The sequence below is a fragment of the Hetaerina americana genome, unplaced genomic scaffold (assembly GCF_022747635.1).
Source record: "Hetaerina americana unplaced genomic scaffold, ioHetAmer1.1.p SCAF_1, whole genome shotgun sequence".
Taxonomy (NCBI): Eukaryota; Metazoa; Arthropoda; class Insecta; order Odonata; family Calopterygidae; genus Hetaerina; species Hetaerina americana.
Window position 1 is genome coordinate 54,435,237 of NW_027286069.1, and position 19,509 is coordinate 54,454,745.

A 19,509-nucleotide genomic window follows, 5' to 3' on the forward strand; every position below is an offset into this window, starting at 1 on the left:
GCAATTACGTTCCATTAACTTGCTTGATATGGCTGTGAGCAAAATAGGTATGTAATTGCTTGTTTCCTCCCTGTCTCCGTTTTTAAGTATGAGTGATGAGGATAAAAAAGAAACTTTATATTTCCACAATAAAGATTTAATATTTCACGACCATAGTTTCGATGCTGCACAGCATCATCACCTGATGATGATGCGCAGCATCGAAACCATGATCGTGAAATATTAAAATCTTTTTGGCGGAAATATAAAGTTTCTTTTTTGCCCTAATCATTGAGGATAACCACAAAGTTAAACCTGAAACTGTTATGTTTATGTTATGAGTGCTAACATCGCCGTTTTACAATCCCTGGGAACCAAAAAATCTACAAGGGACTTCCTACAAATAATTTCTAGGTATGGCGTATTATCCGACGGTAGTTCTTTAAATATGCGAACTTATATTTGATCATGCCCGGAGAATTTGTTAGGGCATGTGATTTTCAGCAAACGTTCCATTCCATTACATGAAATTTCAATTTTGGATATCACTTGACGGAAACGACTTGGGAAGATATCGGAGACATTCGATGTGACATTGGTGAAAACACTTTGAAAGAAGGAATTTGATAAATAGCCCTCTTCCAAACTTCATTAAGATCATATTCAGACAACATGGAAGTATCTACGAATATTAGTTAATGTACCGATCACATTAGTTGGCCGTTCCTTTGGGAAATATATTTAAGGAGCCATATATGGGCCTTAAATATTTTATTTATTTGAATAAAGCAAGAAAACATAAGTATGTCAACAATGCTGGTTAATTTGAAGTATTAGAGATAGAGTGAAAGTGTAAAATGTTTATAAAATTCGCATTCGGAATTTTTTGCATTAATTTTACAGCCGTAATGAAGACTTTGAATTCACGAAATAGAGGAAATCACTTTCCCTTAAATAACTGTAACGTAGCTTTAGTTATATTAGATATGGAATTAACTATTTTATTGATTAAAAAATAAGTAAAAATATGACTTAAAAATTTTCAAGCACCTTATATTAGGCCAAAGGAAAAACTACATTCCATCGTCAAAAAGAGAAATATTATTTGAAAAAAATATATATTATCATAAATATTCTGCATAAAAACAATTCTAAAACATCAATTATATTAACGAAACAGTAAACAATTCGCAGAACTTCGTCGATTCCGACAAGGGATTATTACCCATACAAATAAAAAAATATAGAGGTTCGACGGTCCAATTAGGAAAAACTTTTTCGTTGAAATTCGTAGGCTATTTTGTTCTGTGGAAAGAACCGGATATATTTCATTGACAACTTGAGGATGCTCTACGACAGTAGTTGTTATTTTCATACAAATAAGAACAATTTCTCTTAAGACTTTTTCGCGGCAAATCTCAAGCTTGAAAGATTTCAATTGTATGCATTTCCTATTGAGAGATGTCTGCTTAATGATACTGGCAATTATTGATTCTAATCAATGAGCGTTTCTAAAATATTTCTATAAATAAAGTCACAAAGAACAATCATCTCAATTTAATTAGAGTTCATGTCTTCTTAAACCACTGTCATGAAAGGTATTTACAGTTTTAACAAATATACGATACATTTAGAATGAATGGGATGACCGTGTTGCATGGAAGTCCTTTCCTTAAACATCAAGGTTTCGTGGCAAAACATATATGGCAGTAAAACATTCGAACGAATAAAATAATTACTAATAGGTAAATTACATGAGGTTTCCATCATTTATTATTTGTAAATAGTTCAACATGTTCTCCTTGGATACCATAAATGTGGCTCCAGTAAACGGAAAACCGAAGGGTTACGGTTAAATTGAAAATTGATAGAATAATAATAACTATACAGTATGGTAGTATTTTGGTAGGCATTGTGCCAGCTTCCAAATAGTTAATGTTCGTAGAGACAAAATATTTATCCAAGTGTTATTTTTCTAAAATGCAAAAGTATTTACAACTATAATAAAAACTTCGTTGCAATATTCCACAGTTAAAACTTTATTTCATAAATAAATAAATAATAAAATAGAAATAAAGTTTTAACTGTGGAATATTGCATTGAAGTTTTTATTATGTCTCGATTCCACAACATCAGGCCAGACTCTACACTTTTCGTATTTACAACTATATTTATAATGTAAACAAGGTATTAAATATGCAGATATTCGTGACTATAATTCTATTTAGTATGAACGCACAGGCAAAGAAATTATGCAAAACGTGATGCGAATAGATAACTCTCCTTAAAACCTTTTACATTAAAGCTATCAGGTTATGCAGTCGTTAAAAGCATTGAGCTACTATCGTTGAAGATAACTTTGGAAAACGAGTTTATGTTAAAAAAATAATAAATTAATAATAAAATAAGCAAACGATAGTGCAAATGAATACAAAAGTTAATAACAGAGATGAAGACTATTACAATTTCCACTCTATAAAGATTTATTCCCGACTAATTTCGATGTCCTTCATCATTTTCAAGTGAGTGCATCGAAACTAGTCGGGAATAAATCTTTATTAAGTGGAAAATTGTAATAGCCTTCGTCTCTGTTATTATAGAACAGTTCCATCACATCACACCTGAATGTATAATTTATAATACAAAAGATATTTCTCATAGCATTTGGAATAGTTAGTAGCTCTGGGATACACATTTGAGCCTACTTTCCCAGTGCCCACTTATTTTAGAACATTTCAATTCTTGTATTTTGAAAGAACACAATAAATATAATATCCCATTATTATTTTATAAAGACGAAAAATGTTAATTAATGTAGTTACAAAAAATGCTTATTTACTCTTCATTAGTTTGTTACTAAGAGCGGAGAGGGACGTGTTTATGTCAGAAATAAACGGTCACGTGCTAACAACCGATATATTTTATGAATAGCTCAATTATTATCATGCGCAGGAAATAAATTAGAAACGGTGAACGTATCGGAATTAAAGATATATGCATTTGATTTAAAATATTTTCCTCCATAAATTCCTCACTAGTAAATTTAGGGCTACTTAAATTTTGTTTACTCATGGGACAACAATGAAACTTCAATAGATACATAACCGTTGTAACTATTGATTCTCGGTCATTCGTTCTTTCGGCTTCCTCCAGTTATCACCGTTGTCGTTCCAGCAGGGGTGCGTGTCCAAACGGCCCTGGTTTCATTTCCAATAATGGCCGCACCAAGGATTATAAGGCCAAGTACGGCCATAAGAGCCATCAACGCCTTGCATGAAGGAGAAGGTGCCTCGGCAAAAAAAATTACGAAATATTTGCAGCAGACCTTGAGTAAAGGAGGAGAAATAACTGAAAAGGACGTGGCCCTAGCACTGAAAAAAGCCATCGACAAAGGAGCGGTGGTTGCTAAAGAAGGTAAATACCGAACTGTTCGCGCTGGACCTCATGCACTTGACGGGCGTCGGCGGAGGAGGAGCCGAAGCAGGGGGAGGAGGAGGAGGTCCCGCAGCAGGAGGCGCACGGGACGTTCCATGAAGGGTCGAGGACAGAGAAGGAGAAGCCGTAGCCGCAGGAGGCGCAGGAGTTCCAGGAGCAACTAATCGTAATATCTTCACTGCTCCCTTCGCCATAGAGATGACCGACACCAACTGCAACGACAACGGGATAAAGAAAATTTTAGTAGAATTTATATTGTATTTAACCTACATGGACCTTTTCAGTAAATAAAAGAATTATAATCTGTCAACCCTGTTTCATTTTAAGAATCAAATACCCTGCAAGAGCACTGGAGTGAATGTGATAGTTTCAATCCTCCTATTTTAAATAAAGTGATATATTACTAAATATTATTAATTTGAAGTATTTTTTCTAAATAATAAAATATTTTAGAATTATAAATTTTGCTTTAAGGTTTTTATAGTTAGCGCCATTGTAATTTATGATAAAATTAAAGAAAATAAAAAAAATCTATTGTTAACTTAGGAAGTGTTATCCACATAAACCAGCATTCTATTATGTAAGACCAGGGCAGACGTCAACTTAATATTTCGTGAATTTTTCAAGGTAAGCAGTTATTTTTTAAATAAATCCTAGAAATTAAATTCCTATTTCTACAGTGAATATATTTTATTCTCAATAAATAATCAATCTGACTTTGGCTTTAAATCTTAATCCTGTATTTGTAATTTAGCTATCCGTAGCAAAATGCTGTATTAAACGCTAAAATTCGATTATTTTCAATTTTCAATTTGGTGTTCTGAAATTTCCAAAAACATTTTAAATAGACAGGCACATAATGAGGATATAAGGTTTAATAATTGAACCGAACTATTAATAACAAGGAGTAATTAGAGAAGGTCACGACTGCTTTCTAGGTGTAAATTAACATAGCACGAAATTGTAGAACATTACAAATAATATTTTCACTGATTACCACTTTGATAAACACATTCCCAATTACAAGTATTTTTCAGTTGGCCCCAAATGAAATAGCCCTAATGAATGACATTAATTTTCACATAAGAATTATTTCATTGGAAACTTGAATATGAATTTCACAGAGATAATTAAGTGTGCACTACGTGTACATTATTGGAATTTGGTTTTTGATCAGCAGCACGGCGGAATAAATAGTAATTTTAATTGATGTAATGAATTAATGATGCTAGAGTAAATTCTATTATGCACGAGTGAATTTGCCCCACATAATAGCTATCATGTTTATCCTGCATCGGTAAATGCCTTAATGAAGCATTTACGGAAGTAATTTTACGACTTGTACCATATCATTGATTTGATTCATTATATAAATGTTTTATTAAATCGAGTTAACACCTTTGTTTTAATTACAATTACATTTTTTAATGATTATTTAAACAAAAATTTAATTTTTGTTTTATTTTTTAGTCTTTCGTCTAGATACACATAATTTTCACTTCTCCAAAACCTCTTGTTAAATTAAGGTGAATTATATTTTATTTTCATTCATTTTGATATAAATATCATCATAGAAGTTCCACCGTCCCACAAGAGCCATTTCAATTATACAGTCTCTTTACAAAGGGTGGGTTATTAATGCTTATCACCTGCAAATGGACATTTTTTTAGGAATAACATGAGTGAAATAAACAGAAATAATCAGTTAGGAGATATTTGATATGTATAAACATAAAAACATTAGGCAAATGGGAAAATTCCCGTAATAAAAACAAATGCATCAAGCAAATAATTTCTGATATTGTGTTCACTATGGAGATTGATTTGCTATGTTTTATAATAATATTTAGGCTACCGAAATTGCTACCAATATTTGGAATATTGAAAAGGCCAGCATCAAAAATTGCCTTAAGTATGTGTTCCATACATATTTTTTTATAAATGATTACATACTTGGATTTATCTAATTGTATTTAACATCCAAAATTACAAAACATTTTCTTATTCTAAATATGCAAATGTTCTGGGGTGACTAATGATTAAGCGAAGAAAAAGAGGGATCAGGATGGTGTGGTGGCTAATGTACGGCTTCCCACCGAGAGGGCCCGGGTTCAAATCCTGGAGTTAACAGATACTTTTAGCGGTATCCCGATCCCTATTTGAGGTGCCTTGTGGAGAGCACTTAGGGTGAGTGCGCCGTCCGTCGGATGGGACGTCGGCCCCCTGGGTGCCTTTCGATAAGAGTAGGCTAATGCCGACGTCGGGTTTCCCTCCACCCTTCCTTTCCCATCCATCCCTAATGACGCACACCTCGGCGGTCGCCTCCCCTAAAACTACTACTTGTACTAGCGAAGAAAAATAATAAACTTCAATCCTATCTTTTACTTGTTCCAACAAGAAAATACCTTAGCAAACAGTATGAGGCGTGAGAGACGATAATGAGGTCTATAATACTAAGACATCAGACATGAGGAACAGGGTTCGATTCATGGGCACACTTCTGGTCACCTTCAACTTCCCTAAGTAGACTGACTGCTGGTTTTTCGGGTAACAGATTTTCCTGGGAAACCATGGGCGGCACCGGGAAAGGAACGGGCCCACCTACCCTGATATGTTAGTTTTACACACCTTTAGTGCTCAGTTGGGTCTACCCTCATCTATCAAACCGACCTCTGGGTTGAAAAATGATTTGGTTTGTTATATGCTCATATACTTCGTTGACATGCTAAGCCATCACCAGGGGCAAGGTACTCATAATATTACACATTCATCCCTTTAATCCCACATCGTCATCATGCATACATTGGTGCATCATGCATGCATTGATACTGGGTCATCAATGAGTATGGTCATTGGATTCCGCGGGTGAACGGGCATAAGCCACCCCGAGTGATTTTTATTGTCATCTCAAGGGCTACGTGGGTGTAAAACAATGGAGGAACTTATTGGCAAAATACAAATTGTTCAATTTTCATTTGAATGATTAAGTAAAATAAAAATCAATATTTAATTAGAAATGCCAGCATTGGTTTGAGTTAATAACACATAATTCATAGGAATAGTGATGGTAATAAAAGTATGGTAACACGAAAGACCGAAGATTGGGATACTCTCACATAGGCATACTGAACGGCATCGAAATAAGTGCATCTTCATGAAATGTAAAGTTATGAAATTATTCCGCGTTTTCTCAACTACCAGGATTTGGCAGTTAATTGACGGATTTCATCAACGTGGTTCTCGCATTGTAAACTCTTGATCATCTTCACTCGGGGAATCTCATTTACAATCCCTGACAGGTACCGCTAAATACAGAGGGAACGGAGCACGGGCGAAGGAACCGGAGAGAGTGGGATTGGGCACTCGAGAGATATAATAGGGTGTGTTGCATGGGAAAATTCAATCTCCATATAGACGATGCATGGACACTAGTATATATATATATATATATATATATATATATATATATATATATATATATATATATATATATATATGTGTGTGTGTGTGTGTGTGTGTGTGTGTGTGTATGTATGGAGCGGAACGGACGAAGTGGACTCAGGATTTGTGATGAATGTACGAGGAAAACAAATACTCGCTCTCTCCCGTGGACTCTTCTCACGCATGGGTCGCAAACAGGGCACACACTGGGGGGTCTATCAAGAGAAGAAATCCATATTGCCCTCCAATTTCTCATCCTCTGAGGAAAGGTTATGAATTCCGGCTTTAATGGAATAGTCATTCATCTTGCCGGATCCAGTACCACGGGTCTGTGGTGAGAGGACAGGCATGGGGACTGATATTACGAATTCCCTTCGATTAGTCCAGAACTAGCACGAGATAAAAGCGGGTAACCCGTGCGTATACCCCCGTGAATCGAAAGCCACTGCGCGAATCATGATGATATAACCAGATTTTGTGGCTCTATCAAGGTCATGCAAGAAAGCTTTATGAGATGGATGGCAAAGCCGCTTACTTTAGGCGCGATATACATTACCTAATTTGATCTAATCGGTAAATTTGATGCTAATTAATTTGTTTATAAACTGGTCGCCTGATTACAGCAGGTGGGATTTTTCTGACTTGAATACTTCTGATGTGAGCAAAACTAATAAAGTTTTGCAACTGTGGCAAATTTATCTGCGAGTGAAAAATTATCACTCAGGAAAATTACGAGACTATTATGGATTTCAAACTTAAGACTTATCTTTCACTAAAGCTCCAATGACCATGGCATATCTTCTGTCAAATACTCACAGGTAGGCCGGAAAGAAGCACTCTAGGGAATCAGAGGCCTCTACTTCCAAAATAATATAATTTTGCGGCTGTTTCTATTATTATGCCATCGGAGATGAAACACTTCCACGCTTTCGAAACAAAATAAAGAGCCCAAACACCCAAAAATCTGACTACAACGGCGGCCGAGCAAAATGATAGTCAGGTTTTTAATTATCAAACCGCCGGCGTTGATAATTTAGACTAATAAAAAAGTAGCCAGGTCTCTTCAGCCAGGAACATAATTAATCCAATGGATCAGTTCCATGGAGCCGTGGGACGCATTTCAGCTCATGTCCGAATGAAATCTACGACAACTGACGCTCGTAGAAACCTCTACCCCGAGTTCTCCACCCTCTTCGAACAAACGAGCGTCACAAGGGAGATGGGTTGGGGCAAAATAAGGCATAACGAGCTTCCGCGGGCTGTTCCTGAAAAAAAAAGATGACTGGGAGGAAGGGGGGAAGATCCCTCATGCGACTTAAGCCCATCATTATAATTTACACTTCTCCCGTTCGATCAAAGTATTAGCGCGACAAAGGTTAATTAATGCAGCCTGCGAAAAGGGGTGGGGATCCCTTTTGGATATCTTTTCCTTGCGGGCAGGGAGGGTGGGAGTGAGTCACCAGAAGGTACGTTTTAGTGAAAGAGGGAGGTAACAGTGGAGGGGGAACAGGGGTCGAAGTGGAGGGTGACGGAGGAGGTAGATTTGGGAGAGGGAAAAGGGGGTGCTGGGGTAGGGGGAGATGGAAGGGAAAAGTTGAGGGGAGAGGGTTTGCTGCCTAGAATGCGGGAGCAGGGAGGAGGGGGAGGGGGGTGAGGACGTGGTTGGCAGCGAACTGAACGGGGGACCGAGGAGAGGGGTTTCGACTGGGGAGGGAGAATGGGATGCATTGGAAAATGATGGTGGCCTTTCCAAGCTGCAAATAAGAAGTTGGTTTCATCAAAGGACTAAGTGATGTCGATGGAAGGGGGGTGGGGGTGGGGATGGTGAAAGACAGACATTATCTTTCTTTGGCGGAGCCGAATTCTTAATGGGTACATTCAGTTCTCAAAGTCTCCGGTTCACACTCTGCAGTCCCCTATCTCAAAGGAGAAATTTCTCTTGAAATTGTGTTAACACCTTTGAATATTTTAAGCTTGGATTCTACCTTTGCTCAAATTCTAGTAAATTTGCAAGATTTTTTTTATCAAGGAATCTTCTGAAACTAAAGTGCTAAACCGAGTACTTCACTAAAGAGATCAGTTTTATCTCCGGTATTTAGACATTTGTGGAAGATAAATTCGCTACATTTAAATTTTTAGGTCTACACTGGAGCTTTTCAACACTTCGGGGGTTGGAATTTGTAAGCGTTGTCGATAATATGTGCGGAGTCGGAAACCGCTAAGAACAACTATTTTATATATTTTCAGCCATGATAAATCCCATAGTATGCATGGGAAATAAAAGAAAAGGGTATACATATTTAACGGGTTAACATCAATTTATGGCGAACGAAGATGAACTAATGTAGAAGGTAAATGACTTACACCTTTCAAATTTTCTTGCAAATGTTGCCAATTAGATGAGGAATTGTATAACAGAAGTGCATTATTTCTTCAACCCGCAAGTACCCAAAGCTGATGTTTATGACCCACGACCAGTGACTGATAAAATCAATAACATTACCTTCAGATTCGACGACAGGCACACAGTTCAATGTTCAGTTAAAAATGAAATTGAATTGAGAATTTTTTAACAGGCTACGGATTTCACATTTTAAAAGGCCGAGTAATGCTTTGGAGACACTAAACTCATTATTACTTCAAACATTTATTACATGCATAATTGACCATTTTACGTCTAATTTAACCAAATCAAAAACAATAATTCAGTGAAAATCGGAAATTGGGAATGAATTATTCGGAAAATATCCCCAATAGTTACAAATTCTCTAGATAAATACAGTCTTAAACTCTCAAGAAGCTTAAGAACTTATTATCATTCATGCTTTAACACCAAGGAAGTCTTGGCACCTCCATTCTCCGCTCACAGCCGCAACTGCTGGCACGTTGCATATTGTGCCCTTGAGGGCCCTGGATATAAAATACACTTCAACTGAAGTACACATAAGCACACAGGAAACTCTCGCGGTCTGGACGGCAGTTAAAGGTTCGTTCGGCCCAAGAGAGTGAACGGGAAAGAGGAGATGCATGGGAGGCTGACGGATAAAGGGTGGGAAGGAATCATTTTTTTCCCTCTGATGCAGGGGTAACTGGGGATGCAAGGTGGGGAGAGAGGAAAGCGGGGAAAAGGGTAGGGAGGCTTTTGTGCGAAGAAAATTGGGTGGAGAGCTTCGGGGGTTGGGGGGGGGAGGGGCGGCGCGTTGAAATGGGCGGACGGAAGGGTGCCGCCGGCGGTTCGGGTGGAGAGTGGGGGAGGACTCGCAGTGGGTGCAAGGGGGTGTTTTGGGCGACTGAGGTAGGAGATCCAGGGAGCGGGGAAGAGAGGGAGGGCTGTTGGAGGGCGGCGAGGAGAAGAGGTGGACCGAGTCTATTTCCCAGTCATGCGCATTAAAGTGACTGAGGGATTATTTTCACGGGGCGGATGAACTCGCCGGGGAAATTAAAATACGAAAAGGAATAAAGTATGGAAGATTATAAATTTAGAGAGAGAGGGAGAAAATACATTAAGCTCTGTATGAGAGAAGAACCATCCCTCTGCTCCTTTCCACCCCACCTCTGCCCCCTTCGCTTTATTTATATGCACATACGAATAGGTACGCATTAAATTCGCGTCAGAGTGCAGCGACGCACGTTATATAAGCACAATAATGTGTACGTATAAGTTTTAACGAATGAGAGGAAGGGGCGTGAGAGGTTGATAAAAGAGGGAGGGGAGTTTGAATGGAGGAGGGTGGTGAGGTGTGTGTCCATCCTGGGTACGCCTCCGCACGCACTCCCTCTGCAATGCGATGCGTGGAGAGAGAGAGAGGGAGAGAGTGAGAGAGGGAGGGAGGGGGGCGTTCAGGGAAAAGAATCGACAACGAAGGGTAAGGATGTAAAATAACTGTAACCCCAAACCTTTACATTATGTTCGTTGATATAAATATTTAGAACTCATCAACATCAACGAACGCTCGTGCAAACACATATATGAGTGTGTATGTATATACATATGTGCGTGTTTGTGTTTACCTATATACATTCATTTATATGCAAACGTTTGATCGTTACGCTAACGTGGCAAATACAAAAGTTTAAAAGACTAACTCTTAAAATATTTCGTTTCTGTCATCTTCATCATTTTGAGAGGAGTTTTTTAACACCCTCTACAAAAGAAAAAATGTTTCACCTTTGTTTAATCCAATTGCAAGTCGTGTTCCATATTAATACTTGGTGTCACAGCTCTCTGTCCTTTCAAAAGTGTGCGAGTGTGTGTGTGTATCTCATTGTCTAGTATGCCTGGACCTAAATTGTCTTCCTCCACGTCATTTTCTTTTTCAATGTCTAACTTTGTTGGTCTAAGCTCCTTACTATACAGTTCTTCTATATACTCCTTCCATCTCTCTTGGATCTTTCCTGCGTCAACTATTACCTTGCCCGCCTTATCTCTAACTGTTAGCATAGCTCTTCCTTCCTTACTTCCCGATAACGATTTAACTTTGCTGTACAGCGCACCGATTTCACCCTTACTCTATAGACTCTCCATATCCTCGCACTGCGTCTTCCACCAGGCTTCTTTTGCTTTATTTGTTGCCCGCCTCAATTTATTGTTTAATTCTTTGTGCTTCATTTTGCCTAACTAAGTATTTACATTCTTCCATTTTCGCCGCTCATCCATCTTTGTAATCATCTCATCCGTGATCCATATATATATATATATATATATATATATATATATATATATATATATATATATATAATGGGCTGACACAATATAGCACAAATAGAAAAGCAACATTTAAAAGAACGCTCACACGGTATATTGTTCGAGCTTTCGGCCCTCTCAGAGGCCTTCTTCAAGTGAGTCTCACTTGAACAAGCCCTCTGATAGGGCCGAAAGCCCTAACAAATTACCGTGTGAGTATTCTTTTAAATGTTGATATTCTTTTCTATTTGTGCTATATTGTGTCAGCCCATTATTGTGCTGCTCGTGTGAGTTTTTCCGTACAATAGTTATATGTATATATATATATATATATATATATATATATATATATAAACACACATATATATACACACACACACACACATTACATATGTACATGTTTGAAAAATAACTTCAAGGCCGTACTCCTTAGTAGACATGGTATATGAGTATGCGCATACGACAAGGGGTCATATGAAAACCACAAAACTTTAACTTTTATCTGTTTTTTTTTATGTTATCGATTGAATACGAAATGCGATACTTGTACTTATCATGTTCAAAAGCAGTCTCTTTGACGTGAAGTACAAGTAAGTGTTCCAAAGTGTTCCAGGTCTTCCAAAGGTCACGAGTAACTGTAGAAAAACCATGGTTCATACTGCAGAGGTCTCCGGCGTCATTTCTCGGTATGCCTGACCTGGTCGAATGAGATATATTACAGGAGTAACGCCGTTTAGGAACGTTCTCTTCCAAACATAATTTAAAAGGAGTATTATTTGTATAAAACGATATTGGAATTGCAGTTTTCGATAAATTTCACTGAGCTTGAATCTTAACTGCGAAATAAACGAATGAGAAAATACAGCTACTTAGTAGTGGATTTTGAAAGTGGTACCGTCATATGTATACTATTTTTGCAACTTTTTGTTCCGTCCTGGCAGCTTGCTACCAACTGTGTGCCATTCTTCAAATGATAGTTCTCAATATTGTGAAATAACAGGACATTGGCAAGATGTTTCGGAACTTAAGCGCACTTTTACGGTGTCCACTTAACTCAGACTCGTGTATACAGAGAAAAACGTTCACAGGCGTGGCAAGACACAAATAAAATGACGCTCGTAGATAGTTTTGGATATTTTGACGGCACAGTTTCTCCTTCAGCCAAAGGATGAAACTCACGCGGATGTAAACATACACATAAAGAAACATGGACCCATATACACTTAAATATTCACACACATACCTGCACATACATAATCATAATATAACAAAACCATGTGAAATACGAAGTAAGGACCTTCTTGCTCGTTTGTTCGCTCTCGTTTTTGACTCTTGGATGAACGTGCGCCAAGTGTAGAGGAATGAGAACGTTGAAAGGGGAGGGGGCATGGAATTAGTGGGGGTGAAGAATGAACGAAACAAAAAGGAGAAGAATGATGTTCTCCCCGTCTTTTGTCCCCAGGAACGCAAAGCGAAGAGAGGACAGGGGTTGATATATGTGTGTGTATATATATATGTGTATATATATATATATATATATATATATATATATATATGTATATATATATAATGTGTATATATATGTATATATATATATATATATATATATATATATATATATATATATATGTAATAACAAAGAAGAGCTGTAGAGGACTTTAAAAAATTATAATTTCGAAAAATATTTCCCTTTTTCTACAGCTCTTTATGGCGGCCAAGTTTCCTTCATTATTAACGCTCCCACTGTTTTATCCCTCATCCTCTTTAAATTTTTTTCGGAACCCGCTCTCTCCGCGGAAGCAATTCCCTTCTTCACCCCACGCTCCCCCCAACCTCCTCCGTCATCCCTTTTCGTCTCTATCCCCACACCACTCCCTTTCTGAGTACCACCACTCCGCGCACCTCTCTCCCCTGAAAACACTCACCGCAATCTCCCACCCACCTCCTTCAACCTTCTACCCTCGAGCCTACACACATACTCCCCCACGGGGAGAACGACTGCCACACGCGCAGGCACACATTCACACACGTACATAAATATACATACGTGAATATGTGTATACATGTGCAAACGTACACTTGAGCGGCATCCCAGCCCCGCTTTTCCAGCACATTACCCACAAAGCTTTGCCCTCTCAATAGTTCCCGCACTCCTTCCCCCGACCCTTTATTCCTCCCCCTTTTTCCTCTCTCACCTCTTCCTCTTATCTCCTTCTCCCACTCAACCCTTCCCCTCCACCCCGTCCCTCGATTCCGCGGGCACACTTCCGAAATGACGGTTCGGAGGTTCGGATTCTCGCGAATTTAACGTCTGACGTCGGCAGTTGAATTCTCGCTCTCACAGTCCACCACCCTCCTCCCCAAGCCCACCCGCCGCCCCGCCCTCCCGTCTAAGGCGAAGAAGAGTGCGATCGAGGCGGAAAAGTGACGCGTTGGAAAAGCCTTCCGGGGGGGGGAGTAATCGAAGCACCGCCACCAACGATGCCTTCCGCGCCCCCCTCCCCCCCCCCCGCGACGACCAAGGCGCCGAATTCTTTCGCGGTTGCGCTTCGAGGCGCGCACTCGTACACCACGGGCGTGAAAGATACTGACTCGCCATTTCTCTGCGCGGTTCCCTCCACACCACCAAGGGAAGCGCTTCATCCCTAGTATCCGGTAATCTGTCCGATTTCGCCGCACAATGCTAGAGAGCGGACGTGGAATGTAGGACGAGAAAATGGCTAAGTCTACGATGACGTTCGTCAAATGTTTATATCGCGAGCACGGGAAAAGGAGGAGTCGGCTTGAGAGGGAGCGGAGGATGAGGCACGGAGCACGAGGTTGAAGGGAGAACTTGCTTCAAAGTAACGTTTTGGAGAAGCATTGCACTCGCTGAATCGCGTTATAAGATATTTTGGCTAAACCTTTTTGCCATTGAGTCACAACGCGAGTTTTATCAGGCGATTACTACTCGTATCCCACCGAAGTAATCTGATTCTCCGCCCACTACGTTACGAAAACGGGAATAGATTTTCTTATAAATAAAATGCATTGTTAGGAGTAACATAATGATTGGAAATTCGCACTTTTCGCGAAATTAGAGCATCCAACTTCGGTCAGCTCAGGTGCGTTGTAAAGGCTCAACAGTAAAAATTCTACCCCAATTCTAGAATTTTTCGATGGGATTTATACGAGCGAGAAGTTCGTACTGACAGTTATTTCACTTGGTGGGACGGAGAGCAAATTTTGCCTTGTTAGCTGATGCCGCAAAGATAAACGCATTTGAGTGCCATGACTTAAGTAGCTAATGGTAAGTTCATATTAAATGCGACGAATAACATTGTGATTTTTTTCATAGACCATTCCCACGCAAGCGTACTTCTGTAAGGGCATAGAGTGAAACTAGACACTAGGCCTTTTGTAGTATTTCATATTATGAGCCTCAAAGCCATTTAAATATTCATTTCAAAGCGGTCACTACCTTTAAACTGGACTTGTGTTGAGGTCAGTGTGAGGTATATTGGCGCCTTTATACTGTGAGTAACAGCGCCACAGTTACAAAAATCAATATTCACGTCTGGAATTTCATCTAAAAAGCAATAAAGATCATATGTAAAAGGAATAGCTGCAAATTACTAGAAATACCTGTGATTTTACGAATCAACCTATTAAATGCAGTACCTATATCAGGCCATCATTTTGTACGATTAAATATATTAATATGTGTGAAATTTACGGTCGTATTTGGACACTAAATTTATTAGCGTGTTCTAGTTAAGTTAAATACAACGCGCTAGGACGACATGCAAACTTCTTAGAGGGAGTAGGATTACTAAATATTTTGGTCTTTGGAATGATCCCTTTTCATCAATCTGCCCTATTAAATTACATTCAACTTTTGTACTGATGTTTTTTCCCGAAATATTTGGATATATCTATTTCACGTATTTCGGGTAATTAATGAACGAGTGTTGGCATTCCACCCAAATCAAATTTGAGAAAATGACATAAAATCAGTCATTGACATAAGAAACTTGCTTCCTTACTGAATAACAATGGTGGTTATCTAGATAAACCACCGCTATTAAAAGAAATAATGAACACAGGAGTCAAAAACATTTGAGTAGAATTTTATGACATCCAACCACAAGGAACAATCTATTTTTACCTCTCTGATGTATCTGCCTTTCCCAGAGATGAATGGCCCCCTCAATTTTTATGCTGTACAACTCAAACTGCTTGACCTGACCAAGTGGGCTAACCTCCTGGAATTGTTTGGATTCTGAACAATGCCTTCGACGTCTGAAGTGAATTTTTCCGATTGGTATCTTTGAGAACGCTTTTTATCTATTCATAAATCTACGTTTCCATAATTCTCTCTATTCCCACCGCACGTCTATTATGCACGCCACGTAGTGCGAGCAGAACAGTTGCGTGCTCCAACTTAGGAGTGCAAACCAACAAGGCGTGCTAACTAACTAGGTCCTTATTAGTGAGTTTATGAGAGCTGCTTCATGCTGAACATAAGGACTTTCACATTCTCATGTGGCGTACGAACAATATTATGAAAATCAGGAAATCGTAAAACATTTCGTCGTTTTTCCAATTAAAAACGAGTCCCACGCCGAGGTCCTATGGTTTGGATACTGGCAGCGGAAGAATTTTCGGCAAAAAACCACACCCTTGTTGGAGAAAATTGGTGTGATAACTTCATTCGCCGCATTTCATCCGTCCGATGAGATTGACACCGCCTGGTGGACTCGTTGAATTCATTAGGGACAGGCTAATGCCAAGTTTCTCGCTCTCTTACCCCGCTCCTTGAAGTCATACCCCATATCAAATAATAATATTTTTATTCCGAGACCCTCATCATTTACGATTAGTCCTTCTTTCTGAAGATTGAATGAGTGAGTTTCTCCATTCTACTTTTTTAAATACAAATCTTTCGAGCCTCTGAAATTTTCCACCTCACATCTTTCCTTATTTAGCTTACGAATTGGCCCCGTGACATTCATCGTGAAATGTCTCCCTTTTAATTAAAGTTGTTGCACAATCTATCTCGTTTTTTCTGTACACGATTTCTTCTTTCCTCAGCCCAAATCATTCTAGCTAGGACTTTTTTATTTCTTATTTTATCTGTTGATTGTATTATCAATATCTCCCTCCAGCAAAAGTATTCAAGTGCTTTCATTCTAAGATCTGCTGGTATGATGATACACATTTTTCATCCGTAATTTGTCATAATCCATACGAATGTTTTCGTGAGCTTGCTTCCTTGTTATTAGCGCATCTTCCTAGACAATATAGATACATTTTCATAGCAAACCCCTTAGAGTAAGCTACTCCGCGGTCGATATCCTACGAGCTTCTTCCATTTCATGTCATGAAGCTTCGGAGTTTAGTAAAGATTCGTCTCATCCTAATTGCAGTTTCTCAATTCGGCTTTCTGAGTTTCATTTTTCTTCCAATTCCCCGCAGAAGAAAAAAAAGCTGATATGACCCAAATGATAGCACCTTTCAGTGCTCTTTCATCTGTAATAACCTGTATTATCAAAATTCAGATTACATTTCTATTACGCGATTATGGCCTTAAAATCTTATGTTGGAATCTCATGAAACGGTTGTGATATCCATTAATATTGAAATTACACGAGAGAGGAACTATTTGAATAAGTGGTTTATCTTGAAAAATGATAAATACCTGCATTGACTGCATAAATATTCTAAAAACAAATTGCATCACTCTGTGCACGAAATTATACGGACAATATCTAATTCGCCGCAGGTGGAAAATTAGGATTAAAACGTTATAGTGCCACCGAACATCACTATCACCATGCCACCACTTCCTATCACCCCCATCAACCCTTTCACTCCAATTTCCACTCCACCCTACCCACGGTCTTGCATTCCCCTCTGCATGCCGTTTCCCTCCAGGAGAGGCCTCCCCCTTACACACTCTACTCCTCAACTCGCTGCCACCGCTTCCACCACCCTCCGGCTGTGCCAACGGATCCCACACGGTAATACTCCCAATGCACCCCACTGTCCCTCTCTTCCCCCCCCCCCCCCCGGGCCATCTCTCCCTTGCACCCAACCATACGACCGCCCCCTTCTCCCTCACCCCCACGACGAAAACCCTTTCAGCAACCCCTCTCCCGCTCACTCCCCACCTCCATCCTCTCATTCCCTCCTCCGTCCCACCACCCTCGCCCCAACCTCACGGAGCCACGCCTAATCCCCATCCTCTCACCCTCATCCGCCCCCACCCATTCGCGACATTTTCGGTGCTATTAAGGTCTCCATTGTTGCGCGACTACCTTTATTGTCGCCGGGAGGATGAAGAGAGAGAGAGTCGGAAGGAGGGAGAGTGGGGGATGAAACGGGAGGGTGGTTGCCAAGGTAATGAGCACGCCTGAGAGACATCGGGCACGGGGGATGCGAAAGGGTGACGGGCGCCGGTGCCGGGAGGAGGATATAGGGGGTTGCTGGGAGAATGAAATGGGTAGGGGTTGATTCCTCAGGGGTTGTGCTGGAGGAGAGGGGATGCTTTTGGGGGTGAGAGCCGGGAGGTGGCTGAGTGAGCAGGGTCGGGGATTTGGTGGGAACAAATGCGGGAGGGAAGGGGGGGGTTTGCGTGGGGGAGGGGGATAGTGGGATTATCCTGGGCGTGTGCGGCGTGTCGGTCGGTTAGTTGTGATGTTTATAGGAGCGCCGAAAGTCATTAGCACCCATCTAGGCCGTTAAAACATTATAAAATGAGCGAAATGTATGGCCGCATTTAGAGTAACTCAATTTGGTGGCGCGCTCTAGTGGAAATGAAATACAACGCGTAGGGGCGACATGCAAATTTCCTGAGGGGAGAAGGATTGTTGAAATTTGTTGCCTTTGGAATAATGCCATTGCTTTTAGCATATAATGGTAATAAACGTAGTAAGTTCAATCAGTGAACCATTGAAATAGGTATGTCATACGTCGTGATGAAAAATCGCTCCCTAGAAAGAGCATAATCGTTTTCTGGAATGTACTCACATCAGAATAAAGTCATGAAGGGAATCTGGTAAGCACATTGATTACCTCCAACTTTATTAGAAAACAATTACCATCCGAATTTTTTTCATTAATTTATTAGCTTCTTAATTAAATGGAATTTTGGTGTAGGTGAAATGATTTATTTCAAAACGATTGATAATTCTGGTAGAAAAAATCTGAAATTCTTCGTTTAACGAAAATCAATAAGGATGCATGTTATGCAAAAGGTATTTCATATTTTCACACTATACTGATATTAATTATCCGCCAAAACACTCAGACATGTCACACAAAAATATATTCTCCGGCCGCATTTAATTTTCTGACAAGGAACGATGCCGAGATCACCAAGGTTTATCAGGATCTGTTGTTAGCAAAGAAGATTAATTAGGCGTTAAACATATAAAACATATTTTCGTGGATTAGAAATTCATGTGGTAACATTCTTATAAACTTAATTTTCTGGCGACCCAAGTAGTCAAATCTTAGACGTAAAATACACCTACTGACACTTTCATATAGTCAGTCTTTGTTCTAATCCCATTAGACATTTCCAGTGCACATATTTAGACGATAGGACACTGGATGAAAGAAAGGCATAAACACTTGAAGTAGGTGGAGCTATTTGCTATATTTGTGTAAATGGGTACAGTGATGTGCACAGAGTTTTTTTTAAGTATCTTTGACGACTGCGAAACAAATTAGGGCAGCTCCAATAACAAATAAAGAAAATTTTATGCATTCCATTTTTTACTATGGTTTGTACCAAGAGCGTTTTTAGTCCTTGGTCGCTAACACTCCAGTTTGACAAGGCTATCCTTTACTAACTATATTTGCGTAAATGTGAGGGAAATTACTAATCTGAGGACGTTAAAGGAATATTAAAGGTCCCGAATATATATGGTAGATTAGATCACGCAAGTATAATCAGGGAGATTTATACTAGAACGGATAAATTT

General features: G+C 39.4%; 1 protein-coding gene across 1 annotated transcript; it reads left to right on the forward strand.

The window, feature by feature from the left end:
• Window positions 1-3,194: 3,194 nt before the first annotated feature.
• LOC139699972 (female-specific protein transformer-like) lies at window positions 3,195-3,578 on the forward strand. Its single transcript, XM_071598419.1, has one exon. The coding sequence runs from the start codon at window positions 3,195-3,197 to the stop codon at window positions 3,576-3,578; it is 384 nt and encodes a 127-aa protein (XP_071454520.1).
• Window positions 3,579-19,509: the final 15,931 nt, after the last annotated feature.

Bases quoted from the DNA above. Each gene is read 5' to 3' on its own strand.
- LOC139699972 (XM_071598419.1), top strand. From the start codon at position 3,195: ATGGCCGCACCAAGGATTATAAGGCCAAGTACGGCCATAAGAGCCATC.